Source organism: Colletotrichum orchidophilum (genome assembly GCF_001831195.1).
Source record: "Colletotrichum orchidophilum strain IMI 309357 chromosome Unknown Scaffold_182.1, whole genome shotgun sequence".
Lineage (NCBI taxonomy): Eukaryota > Fungi > Ascomycota > Sordariomycetes > Glomerellales > Glomerellaceae > Colletotrichum > Colletotrichum orchidophilum.
Genome location: NW_019173138.1, coordinates 64,842 through 77,361, shown reverse-complemented (window position 1 = coordinate 77,361; position 12,520 = coordinate 64,842). Strand labels below are relative to the sequence as shown.

Here is a 12,520-nt window from a genome sequence, read left to right as displayed (position 1 = left end):
GAATGGCAACGTGATGAGTCCTATAAAGAGTTGATCATTTCATGCAACGTATGCCGGGTTTGGGGGAACTCTATTTATATGTTCAAAACGAAACAGATTGTGAATTCAACATAATACATCGAGAAGAGTCCATGTTAGACATCAAGCCGTGAGAGGCTGTACCGTTATTTGAGATAACTTAGGTTCATCTATCTAACTCTGCGATCCGAATAAATGTGGCCATGTTGCTCATATCAAGGTAACAACGGAATTCCCATCGTCGTTGAAGAAACGCTACAGACACACAAGGCCTTTAGCTTGCTTACACTTCCATCAGTCTCTGGTTGACCCCATAACAAAAAGGATTCCCGTCAATAGCTCACCAATCGGGCCGTGGTCAAGGTTTCGCCGCACTCTTGGCGACATGGACCTCTGTTCACTCCGGTTCTCCCGAATCAACGCACCCAGACCCCAGCACAAGTTCACCGCGCAGAGATACACACAGAGGCACGCGACTGAATCATGACCTACGCAACAGGAGAAAGTAGCGCACCGCAGCCAGCAGCCCACCGCGTTGACGACATCACGAGCCAAGACTATGACTTTTATAGTGCTTGGCTCTTGGCGGGCCCGGACTTTCCCCCCACCTCCACCGTCGACCTTCCCGATCCGACCTTCGGCTCGAACGTCTGCCCCAACTGACGGCGGCCGATTGGGCGCCGAAGTCTCGGCGGTCCGGGATAAGCATGCAAACTATCATGCTTTTTTTCTTGGGTCTGCGGTGGCACTCTGGTTGCGCCGTGCCTGACCGCAACACTAATACTAGAACTTGTAACCTTGTCGGCGAGAGCGACTTTTCGGGCAAAGAATGCTACGCAAATAAAAGGCGAATGGCGCCCGCCTTAATTATGTGTTTAACCTGGTTCTTGCTGTCTAGTCTCTGCTGTATCTGAATCCGACTTCCCGTAGTTATGAAGTTCTCCAAGTCGACCGCGACTTTACTGTCGCTGGTCTCTAGCACTGCAGCAACCAACACGACATGCCGGCCCAAGATTGACTCGGAGAAGCTTCAAGCTGATCTCAAGACAGAGAAGTAAGGAGCACGTACCAGTTCATCACACTGTTGTGCGGACGATTGGCACAGCTAGCTAACATGTGTTGTGGGAACAGCTTGATGGCCAACCTGGAAGCTCTCAACGAAATTGCTTTTGCCAATGGCGGAAACCGTGCCTTTGGTCTCCCAGGTTATGCCGCCTCAGTCGACTACGTCTGGGATCGTATCTCTGCCATCCCAGCTACCAAAGCATGGAAGCAAGATTTCCCCGCCACCTTTGGCCAAGTCACCTCGATCGATTTAAGCATTGACGACGAGTCGGTTTATGTCTTTGGTTTGACCTACTCTCCATCCACCAGCGCGGAGGGTATCACGGCACACATCGTCCTCGGGCCAGACGGTGCTGCAGGCTGCGATGCTGCCAACTACGCAGGGCTGGATGTGCAAGACAAGATTGTGCTCGTACAGAGGTTCAGATGCCCAACTGGCGGCACTCTCGCTGGAAGAGTCCGTCCTGCTGCCGCCGCTGGCGCCGCTGCTGTTCTCATCTATCACGATATCTCGACCAATGCGACGGCAGGATCTCTCAGTGCGCCCGATCCCGAGGGCTTCGTGCCGGCTGGCTTCATGAACCTCGCAGACGGGTTGAAAATCAAGGAGCGTCTTGATGCGGGCGAAAGTGTCGAGGCATATTTCCAGCAGACTCAAATCGTCGAGGAGCGCATTACTCAGAACGTCTTTGTCGAGACTGAAGAAGGTGACCCTCATAATGTGATTATGGTAAGCATCAGCCAAATAACCCTTGTTGGATATTCGCGACTGACGTCCCCCATAGCTCGGGGCTCATTTAGACAGTGTCCAAGCTGGCCCAGGTATCAACGACGACGGTAGGTCTTTTTTTTCCGGCAGTCATCAAGTTACATTCGTTAATATCCTCACAGGCTCGGGCACCAGCCTGCTTCTCGAAATTTTCCTCGCCTTGACACAGTACAGGACGAAGAACAAGGTCCGCTTCGCCTGGTGGGGGGCCGAAGAAAACGGCCTTCTCGGTTCCAAATTTTACTGCTCCAACCTACCCGCCTCCGACGTTGACGACCTCCTCGTCTATCTCAACTTCGACATGGTGGCCAAGGGCTTCTTCGGCGTGGCCGACACGGACGGAAGCACCCACGGAAGCGCCGGTCCGGCCGGATCGGACATTGTCGAGCACATCTACGAGGCCTACTTTCAAAGCCAGGGTCTCGAGGTCACTCCCGCCGTCTTGACCAACGGAAGTGACTATGCCTCGTTTTGGCAGATTCTCGGCAAGCCGTTTGGGTTTCTGCACACCGGTACTGCGGTTGCTCAGGACCCGTGCTATCACCAGGCCTGCGATACTATCGAGAACCCCGATCCGAACACGATTACCGTCAACGCTAGGGTAGGTTTAGATTTCCGCACAAAAATAGCTGTTGGACCTCGTAATTCTTTCAGATTACTAACAATGCTTCCAGGCCGCTGCTCACATTCTGACAGTCTTGTCGTTGAACGGAACCTCGCTTATTCCAAAGACCGCCGTCAATGCGACGATGCTCACTCACTTGCAATCAAGAAGCCTTGAGCCCGACTTGATCCAGATTGAAGAATTAGAAGCTCTAGGCGAGAGGCATCTTGGATGTGGGCATGATGTCTAGATCAGACCACTGGGTTAAATTGTGTGTTGTATTCAGAAGGATACAAAACACATTGAAACCGGGTGAATAATTGAGTATGGGCATATCACTGAATGTAAAATTCAATACGTTTTAATAAACTAAACATCTCAAAAGAGAATCGTCATAATGTCACACTTTTTCAGGACTGCATCTCGCTTTGATACATGAGCACTCGTGTGCTGGTAGTGAGTGATAGGCTTTCATTTGACTTCTAGAACATCGTGTGACCTCAATGTGAAGGCTATTTCAGTTTTTCTCTTATTATATCAAAGATGTTCGGAGAAGTTTATGATTTCCAGTAAGTACATGTAAGTAATACAGCATGTTACATCAAGTATAATACTTTTCAAGAGTCCAGGCCGTGTTTCCTCAAGCAGACTTCGCAAAGCCCCTCAGACTACTTCAAGCAAGGCAACTTTTCACAGGACATTTGTGTAACTCACTTAGTGGTGTCTATATTGGGGATAAGTGCCAGCAGTGTATGAGTCGGGTGATACCGGAGATATGACGTAATCGCAAATGTTGTCGTTGTCTCCATGATATTCAAATTCACTCGGTCGCCCGCCTTCGGCACTGACCTGTCTTAGTATCTCGTCAGACAAGTCCGCAGGGTAACTATGATCAGGCAAGCCACGCCATTCCATTGCGAACTTTTGGCAGCCCGATGCATTACAACGGGCGTACTTGACTTAAAATGGGTCGTACCTCAGGTGTTAGATACAAGTGGAATCATGCATAAGCCCGTCTTTGGCTGACCTTGATCTAAAAATTGCCCAGCACGGCTTTGTAAAGTGCTGAGTAAGTTGACTGTCCAATAATCGAGGCAGCTCAAGGAATACGAGCTGCCTTTTCTGATTGGCTCGGCCATTCGTCGCCAAAGCAAAACCTTCCTTGGCACTGAAGTCGACAATGGCCCCAGAAACCGCACTATAGGGCCAAGAAACGGTCTTACTTGGTGCCGTCGGGGATTTCCGTCAGCCCTTCGAAGGTCTTCGCAGCTGACATCGTGGGAATCTTTGTCCCAAACTCTGGGCAAATCAGTTGTTCAACCCCGCGTTCTATCGGTTTCTAGTCAGCTTGCATGATTATATGGTCAAAGCCTCGCCGTCCCAGGAGCACCACCCGTGGGGCTGAAGTTGGTCCTTGTGTTCAAACATCTCCTCATGAATACAAGACCCCCGCTGTCAGACACAATCTTTAAACGACAAGATCCAGACCAGAGGTCAGACAGTAGACTGGCTGGAACTGTCGGCCAACCATAAACAACTATCTCTTACCCCAAAGCCATGCCAAAAGAGCGACAAGCTTCAGCTTTTGTCGAGGGTGGACGACAGAGCCGTATCCTCCCGCTGCTACCGCACCACGGCGCCATTCAAACTACCAATCATTGCATCAATCTCGCGACCAATGCTCCCAGTGACGCTGCTTCCCCCAGGAAGAAGCGCGCCAGTCGTCCCAAGGTCCGATCCGGCTGCATCACCTGCAAGATCAGGCGCGTCAAGTGCGACGAACGGAAACCCACGTGTTTCCGATGCGAAAAAGCTGACTTCGAGTGCGACGGGTACGCAAAAGAGGACGCAGAATCCAGACGCAGCGCTGAGCAACAGAGACTCATCGTCGCGGCGCAAGAACCGCAAGCGAATCCGCAGCTCCTCCCGCGGCCGAACGGCTCCGGGCGAGAACTTGTGGCTCCATTACCCGTGTCACCACCGCTCGACCCTTCGACCCTGCGGATTGATCAGGAAGACGTCCACTACTTTGATCTATTCCGGCACCGGCTTGTACGTGATCTGTGGGGATCGGGCCACTCCGATGCTTGGTCTAGGGTCGTGTTCCAGGAGAGTGCGAGAGATCCATGTGTCCAGGAATCCCTCTTGGCTATTGGCGCCATCTCTCAAGCCCAGATGCTTGAAGACATGTCAAAAGATCAACTGGACGCCATTCCGTCGGCACTCCGCCCTTGGGGTACTAAAATGACCCAGCCTGGGGGGCTTCTCAACCATCACCACAGATCGGCTTTGCTACATCATGGAAAGGCGGTCTCAATTTACAGACAACGGATTCAGGACCCAGTCTCGACTTCACCGAGATCAGTCATCATCATGACTCTGCTACTTGTAGGATTCGAGTTCATCTCGGGCAACATGAAGAATGTCGACACCCTGACGGGTACGGGCATGCGTCTCCTAGAGAACAAGATTTCGCTGACGCAGCGTCCGCCGCGTAATCCAAACGGACACGGAGACGCCCCGCCGGACCCTTTGTAGTCTTTGACCACGCGATTGCGCAGGGGCGTGCGCGATGACGAGATGGAAGACATTGAGCACCTCTTGCCATGTCTTTCTCTCATGAACGGCTTCACCCACTTCTTCAACTCACACCGCACCGCCATGCCGATGATGAACAGCACCCCGATCCTCGAGCTACCCCAGCCGGGTGTCACCGTTATCTCGAAGCTCGAAGTCTTTTGGGGCCAGTTCTTCACCCGCGCAGTCGTGCACATCATGCGCTCGCTGCACCACCAGCTACACTACAAATCGCGAGACATGACACGGGCCGTGCTGGAACAGGCAACCTTTTTATCATATATACGAAGGTGGGATTCCGTTTTGGACGTGTATCTCAACGATCCTTCACTCGAGGACGAGGGAAGGCGAATTCTCCGAAAGATTCAGATCCATCGCCTGTTGATTCACATCGTCATTAGCTGCAGCCTCGACCAGACCGACATGTGTTATGACGCATTCGAAGCGGACTTTAGGGATCTTTTGAATAGGATAGTCACGTATCTACGAGACCCGGGGCCCATTTCAAAGGTCGGCTTCAACTTTATGGAGGGCCTTTCAACCCCGCTCGCCACCATCGTCGCCAAGTGCCGGAACCACGAGCTAAGGATGCAAGCCGTTCATCTCCTCAACAACATGGCGTGGTGGGAAGGCGCCTGGGACGGGAAAGCGCACGTTATCGGCAAGTCTGGCGTGGTGATGCTGGAGGAGAGAGGAATGGACGCCAACGGGTTCATCCCTTCCGGGTCGAGGTGGGTTTGGATGTCGGGGAAATGGGACCTTGAGAAGCGGGAGCTCGTCGCCATGTACTTGAGATTGAAGCCGAATGAGGATGGTACACCGGTTCATGCGCAGCTTGAGATCGACATGGACAACTTGCCGGATACTTGTAGCATGGTGGGATGCCACGGGTGTCATGATCCTTTCGAGTGTTATTAGGAGTGGCAAAGGAGAGTGTCCGCTTTCAGATACCTTGATAGATCAGCCAATCCACAGAAGCATTATGATGGATATCTGCATGGTATAGCCCGGAGTGAAAAGGCGTATTCAACAGTGCCCATTGAGAAGGTCCGGCCCTTATGTTCGGGTTTGATCTGGCATACCGGTTGTAAACATGTCACCTTGGATCGATAAAAGGGATCGAGGTGTCTCCTTCCATTTTGACCCTGGCCTTACCCTAAGCTGGCAAGAGGCTTGCCTACCTGCGTCTTGAGTTTTGCAGACTGACCTGTCATGGATGCCTATCTCACCTTAGCCTCGAGCCAGGTCAGGGGGCTATCGACCAGCGTTCGCCGCCTAACCGAGTTCTTCGCGTCTCTCTTGGTGTCATCAGATGCCGAGATCAGCAAAACCTGTTTACTGTTATGGTTGTTTTTGATTCAAGCTTAATTCCAGATATGAGCTGTGGAGTGAGCCTCCGGATATGGCGCCATGCCAAGAGCTTTATTAGAACGTCCTTCCCCAGATTGCTCGCGTCCAGACAACCCTTTGACCATGTTTCTTCAACCAGGCGAACCAGAGAACTGCGGCGAGGTTGATTGAGTTGCTGTCTGGGCCTTCTTGGATTTCTTGGCATCCCACATCGTCGTCGATATTGCAATTCGGCCTCCTTCTCTCGCTTCCTTCCTCTCCTCGCCGGCCTTTCCTGCCTCGCCGCTATTGCTAGCGCCGTTGTCGTCGACCTCTACAAGCGCGACAGCCCCCTCGATGTCAAGATTGAGTCTACGAGCAACACAGCCATTAAGGCAACCATTACCAACACCGGTGCCCCGGACCTCAAGGTCCTGAAAGCTGGTTCCATCCTCGACAAGCTCGCCGTCGAGAAGACCGAGATCTTTTTTTGGCTGTAAGTGGCTTCTTATAAGTATTGTTGATCCGAGTTCGGCTACTAACACTCGTCGATAGCCGAAAAGGTCGATTTCGATGGTATCTGTTTCCGCCTCGGCACCAACGGCCTCCCCGAGGATGCCTTCGAGGTCATCTCCGCCGGCCAAACCGTCTTCGACGAGTGAAACTACGGCGAGGTCCACGACCTCAGCGCCGGAGGCAAGGTCGACATCACCGCCAAGGGCACCCTCTCCTTTGCCGAGGCCGGCAGCACCAACATCACCGGCACCGCCCCCTTCAGCTCCAACACCCTGAGCGTCGAGGTCGACGGCGCCGACGCCTCAAAGGTCCGCCGCGACTTCCACGAGAACGTCAAGCGCATCGTAGTCCAGAGCGACTGCACCGGCGCCAAGCGCACCACCACCACCGCCGCCCTCTCCAACTGCCGCGCCCTCGCCGCCGCTGCCAAGATGGTTGAGTATTTCAAGTCCTGTTCCAGCGCCACCCGCACCACCGTCGCCGGTGTCTTTGCTAAGGTCGCCACAGAGTGCGGTAGCACCACCTCTGGTGTCTCCAAGCTGTACTGCACCGACATCTACCCCGCCTGCTCTTCTGGCGTCATTGCCTATACCCTCCCGTCCGCGTCCTACATGGTCAACTGTGAGTAGCACTGCCTCCGATACTAGTCTTGCTGAATCGCGTTGTTTCCGGCGGTCCATCTAACAAAATCTATCGCGTTGCAGGCTGTTACTTCTTCAACAGCCTCACCGCGCTCTCCAGCACCAGCCACGCTCAGGACCGCGCAACCACTGCTTTAAGCCTTCGTAGTTGCCCCTCAGGGTAAAAGTTATGAGCTACCCCCAGTCACTAACTCGATCTTCCTTAGCTTCACGAGGTTACCGACTTGACCCAGATCAAAAGCACCGCCGACCAGAGAGCTCTTGCTATGGATACGGCTGCGTCCAGAGCCTGACCGCTGCTCAGAACCTGAACCACGCCGACAACTACTCGTGAATTTTGGTTCCTTTCTATTGAGTCACATGTTTCGCGAGGTCTGGGCGCCCCGATAGTCCTAAGCAGTTCCCTGCCTCTCGAGCCGTCTATACAGCTCTGCTCATCTTTTTCTCACCGGTTTCACTCCACAGCGTTCGCCAACGCCATCTATGCTGGCTGCTAAGCGTTGCGGTATCAAAAACGATCTCGCAATGTTGAGTTGTGGCGGAGACCTCGGCCCGGCCGACTCTCGGGGGTTGGTTGGGTGGCAGTCATACGGAGACATTGTTGCATTAAAGCATTCAATTCTGTGACTGTTAGGCGACAGCGACGACTTACGGTTCTTATATGTAGTCAACATAAATTGCTAGAGGAATAAGTGATCTCCTTTTCGATAAAGATATGTTATTAAGTTGTGCACTCGATCGATTGGAATCGGCTACAGTGTCGGCCCTGGCTCAGCCCCAAGTCTAATAGACCCTGAATATCCAGACCCTTCCTATCTTTACACAAAAAGAGACCACCCGTTCCTTCATTCTTAGCACACCACTAGGTGAGGTATAATCAGATCTTACATAAAACAAAATAGCTTCTTCCACATCAGCGAGCTAGGATGCAAAAGTGAACGTCTCAATCACTGAATGGGATTTAACCATCTTGACTCCCCGAGGTGGGCTCGAACCACCAACCTCCAGATTAACAGTCTGACGCGCTAGCCAATTGTGCCATCGGGGATATTGAGATGCTTTTCGATGGTTCAGTCGCCGTCACAACTTGGTCATGACCGCAGATTGCGTGGGTTGCGTGTGGGACATTTGAAGCCCTAGAAGCGAACCGCATTTGGTCCAATAACAGTCAGGTGGGTATTGGTCCGTCCCGCAATTGGCGCCGCGGAATTGACACCCCACATCTGGTTCAGTCCAAAGTGACTGCTAGGTACCGAAAGTTGGTTTGATGCTCATGGAACGGCAAGATTTCCAATTCCAGTAATCATGGTGTTGTTGAACACAACCTGCACAGTTGGAGAGTTTTAGTATTCATACGCATTCCGCCAGCGAGTTACCGCGGCAAATTGACTCAGCCGTCCCGTGCGGCAGCCATATCCGTACAATTCCCACTGGCTCGGACACTGCGTGTTGTGAAGTTTATTCAGCCGATAACGTTCCTGAGGGAGATACCTTCAATTGGAGAACTGCTTACAAATGACGAAATCCACGGTAATTGGGCTTGGTTTAATCCACGTTATCAAGCCCCGCGGTCAACTAGAGAGCACCTCGGATTATCCGTCAAGTATTGGGATACAAAGAAAAGCGATCCCCATGATATTCATCGTTCCAAATGATGCTGCAGAAGAGTTCCTCAGGCATCGTTTGATTCTTCTATTACCAACAACACGGAATACGTCTTTGTAGACACGCCCTTCACCCTACTTGCTACTTGATTGCGCCTTTAATACCTTAACCAACGCTTGTTAGCTACCTCGACCATGACCAAATCTCATAATATCCTCATCACAGGTGTATCAGGCTACCTCGGAGGCACCTTGCTCGCCCGCTGGGCAAGCGCCAGTCTCACAGGCTATGATAAACTTTTTGCCCTTGTTCGCACAGATGCGCAAAGAGAACAAGTGAAGCAATATGGCGCCGAGCCCCTCGACTTTTCTCCTCATGACGAAGAGGCTGTCCGAGACGCGGTGCTACAAAATCAAATTACTATCGTATTCTACTTGATCGATGCTTTCGCGTTTGTTGGCCAGGAGAACTTCATCAAGGCTTTGAGCGAATTGAAGCGCCAGACGGGCCACGAGGTCCACTTTCTTCATGTGCGTTATACCCCATGCATATCAACACGTATTGATACAGGCAATTGGTAGCTGACAGATCATGTACTAGACTTCGGGGGCCAAGATCTTTTCCAGTCTTGCTGATGCCCCGACGGATAGGCCGCTTTTGGATACCGATCCTGGTCTGTTTGATATCCAGAAAGCCCAAAACCCTTCAATTTCTTTGATGAGAAAGGTGACTTGGCAGCTCCGCTTTGAATGCTGAGAGAATCAAGCTAACTCTTTTGGTAAGCCCGTGGAGACAAACAACAAAGTTATCGAGCTTGCCGAAGCCAATGGTGTAGCATCTTACATCTTTGTTCCTTGTATTGTTTGTATGTCTCGAACCCAATGAGCCCCTGGTGATCGAGCGTTTCGTTGACTGATATAATTTAAAGACGGCAAAGGCGAAGGATTCGGAAACCCCATCTCCATTCAGACCGTCGCTATTGTCGAGGCCGCCATAGCGGCTGGTCGAGTGTACTCAGTGACACCCGGTCGGCCCGTACGTCATGATTCTGTCGTTGACAACCAGGCCAAAAGCTGACCTCAATTTGTAGACCTGGCCCGTATGTCACGTCGTTGACAACGCGACGCTGTACCTCCAACTTCTCCGCGCAATCCTGGACGGTGAAAACCCGGGGCATGGCAAGACTGGGTACTACCTCGCATCTCCTGGTAGCGTGGCCTGGGACGACCTGTATAGTGCGATGGCCAAGGCGCTCAAGAAACAAAATGTCATCACAGACGATAGCGTCGTCCCGGCAGATGAGTCGTCGTTGAGCAAGATGGCTCAAGGGCTCAGCACGGAAAGCTCTCTTGTTGAGTTGAGATTGGGCGGAAAGTAAGAGAACCTCGAATCTAGCAATGGAGGTGGTCGTTGAATAATGGAGAGAGAGCTAACATTGGGTATTCAGGTGCACTTTCACCCCAACGCATGGTGCTCAGATTGGCTGGAAGCCTCAGTTCCCTCCAGAGCACATCCTTGAGGCTGCTGATGACGAGGTGGAAATCATCTTGCAGACACATCGTGGTGATTGAAACTACGGTGACAAGCCGTGGTATAAGAAAGAGTAGAATAGAATGTCGCAGCCACCATGATTTGATTCTTGGTTTCCGATCTCACGCTCAAATAGAATGAAACGGCCTATTTGCGAGACCTCGAATTGTATGATGTTGTTTCGGTCCCACAGCCCGAGAACCATAGTATGCTAGGTAATTACTAGGCATCCTCGACACTTCATCAACATTGATAATCTATTTACTATTGCATCTTTAATCCCGCGCTTCGGCCTTCTGCCAAATACCACCTGCGACGTGTAGATCAACCAGAGTACAGTTTTCAAAATGAAAAAGGCTCAAATGCCCACAAAAACCCCTCTCCTCAAACGCGCTGGTTCTTCGGTTGACATTGGTACTCTTGCAGTCGGCAAAGGAACCGAGCAGGTCGCCTAGCGCATCCCCACTATCCCGTTATCGATCCATTAAAGCTAGTCGATTTGTAATGATTGCGGTTTACCCCTCACAGCTCACTTACATAAACGACGCTTGTCCCCAATTACCAAAGACTCATCGGATCCCGTCATCAGTCGCGGGGATTGCAACTTCAAGTCAACATGCCGGAAACGCTCATTCTCTTTGATATACCCGATCGGAACGGAACCTGCTGGTCTCTTAATCCTTGGAAGAGTGCGTAGCCTTGCTCAATTCGTGACAACCCGATCTGTTCGCATTGGGGAACCAGACTGACGTAATTGTACATTCAGCACGGCTGACCCTTAATTACAAGGGCATTGACTACAAGACGGAATGGCTTGAATATCCCGATATTGAGGCCAGGCTCAAGCCTACCGGGTTGGAAGGCGACCCGGATCAGGTCAAGCCGTACACTTGTCCCGCCGTACAATTCCCAGATGGCACGTACATCATGAACAGCGCCAAGATCATCCAGCGCATTGAGGCCGACTACCCGGAGCCGCCTCTCTATATCGACTCAGAAGTACTTTCGCAAACGTACGGCCTACTTGGCAAGACATTTGAGGCACTCGTTGCTGTTATCCTGCCCGCCGTCCCTCGTGTCATTCTGGGCGAGAAGAGCGCAGAATACTTTCACAAGACTCGGGCGGAGAGGTTTGGGATGTCACTGGATGAACTTGAGAAGACCAAGGGTGGAGAAGAGGCTTGGGTCAACGCGAAGGAACCATTGGAGGGTCTCGCGGCTCTCTTGAACAAGACAGATGGTCCGTACTTCCTCGGAGACAAAGGTATGCAAGCATCTTCACTTTGGTCGTTCCGCGCTTGACTGCGCAGCACAGCTGCTAATGATCGTCTTAGTCTCTTATACAGACTTCGTGTTCGTTGGATTCCTATCCTGCGTCAAAAGAGCCGGTGAGGATAAGTATCAACGCCTCCTCCAGCATTCTGAATCGTTTGATAAGATTTATAAAGCTTGCGAGAAGTGGTTGGAGCGCAATGATCATTGAGTCGATGATCCCTGTCTCCTGCAGTGAATAGAATGGATGTTTTATGAAGAATGCAATTATAATAGAACTCTATCTGTCGTGCCAGTAGTCGCCTCGACGTCGATTGAAATCATGTTCTATGAATAAAAAAGAGCATAGAGTCTGAGAAACATGCAAATATCCTCCATAGATGCTTCATTGCCTCCAAAGTATGATGCTAGCTTCATCAGGCCATGTGTATTTCTTGACGCGGCCAATATCTCGAACAAACATCCCGGGATGAATCCAAAGATCCAACCAAATGTAATAATGGTGACCATGGGAACGGCATCAAAGAGGTACAGTGATGAAACCTTCCTCGTCTTGGAACTACTCAATACCCTCTAATCAAACTCCCAAAAACA

General features: G+C 51.4%; 4 protein-coding genes across 4 annotated transcripts; all 4 read left to right on the top strand.

Moving 5' to 3' along the window:
• Positions 1-950: 950 nt before the first annotated feature.
• On the top strand, positions 951-2,706 carry CORC01_13208 (peptidase family M28; the record flags this gene model as incomplete). The annotated part of the gene is made up of 5 exons (XM_022624825.1): positions 951-1,072; positions 1,150-1,813; positions 1,869-1,920; positions 1,975-2,453; positions 2,527-2,706. 5 exons carry the CDS (start codon positions 951-953, stop codon positions 2,704-2,706), a joined length of 1,497 nt encoding a protein of 498 aa, XP_022468685.1.
• Positions 2,707-4,013: 1,307 nt separating this feature from the next.
• CORC01_13207 (uncharacterized protein) lies at positions 4,014-7,853 on the top strand (the record flags this gene model as incomplete). The annotated part of the gene is made up of 7 exons (XM_022624824.1): positions 4,014-4,990; positions 5,018-5,818; positions 6,679-6,806; positions 6,918-7,020; positions 7,051-7,499; positions 7,583-7,663; positions 7,726-7,853. 7 exons carry the CDS (start codon positions 4,014-4,016, stop codon positions 7,851-7,853), a joined length of 2,667 nt encoding a protein of 888 aa, XP_022468684.1.
• A 1,465-nt stretch (positions 7,854-9,318) lies between these two features.
• On the top strand, positions 9,319-10,695 carry CORC01_13206 (uncharacterized protein; the record flags this gene model as incomplete). The annotated part of the gene is made up of 6 exons (XM_022624823.1): positions 9,319-9,654; positions 9,725-9,850; positions 9,908-9,989; positions 10,053-10,159; positions 10,215-10,498; positions 10,572-10,695. The coding sequence occupies 6 exons, from the start codon at positions 9,319-9,321 to the stop codon at positions 10,693-10,695; spliced, it is 1,059 nt and encodes a 352-aa protein (XP_022468683.1).
• Positions 10,696-11,270: 575 nt separating this feature from the next.
• On the top strand, positions 11,271-12,137 carry CORC01_13205 (uncharacterized protein; the record flags this gene model as incomplete). The annotated part of the gene is made up of 3 exons (XM_022624822.1): positions 11,271-11,343; positions 11,421-11,918; positions 11,989-12,137. 3 exons carry the CDS (start codon positions 11,271-11,273, stop codon positions 12,135-12,137), a joined length of 720 nt encoding a protein of 239 aa, XP_022468682.1.
• Positions 12,138-12,520: the final 383 nt, after the last annotated feature.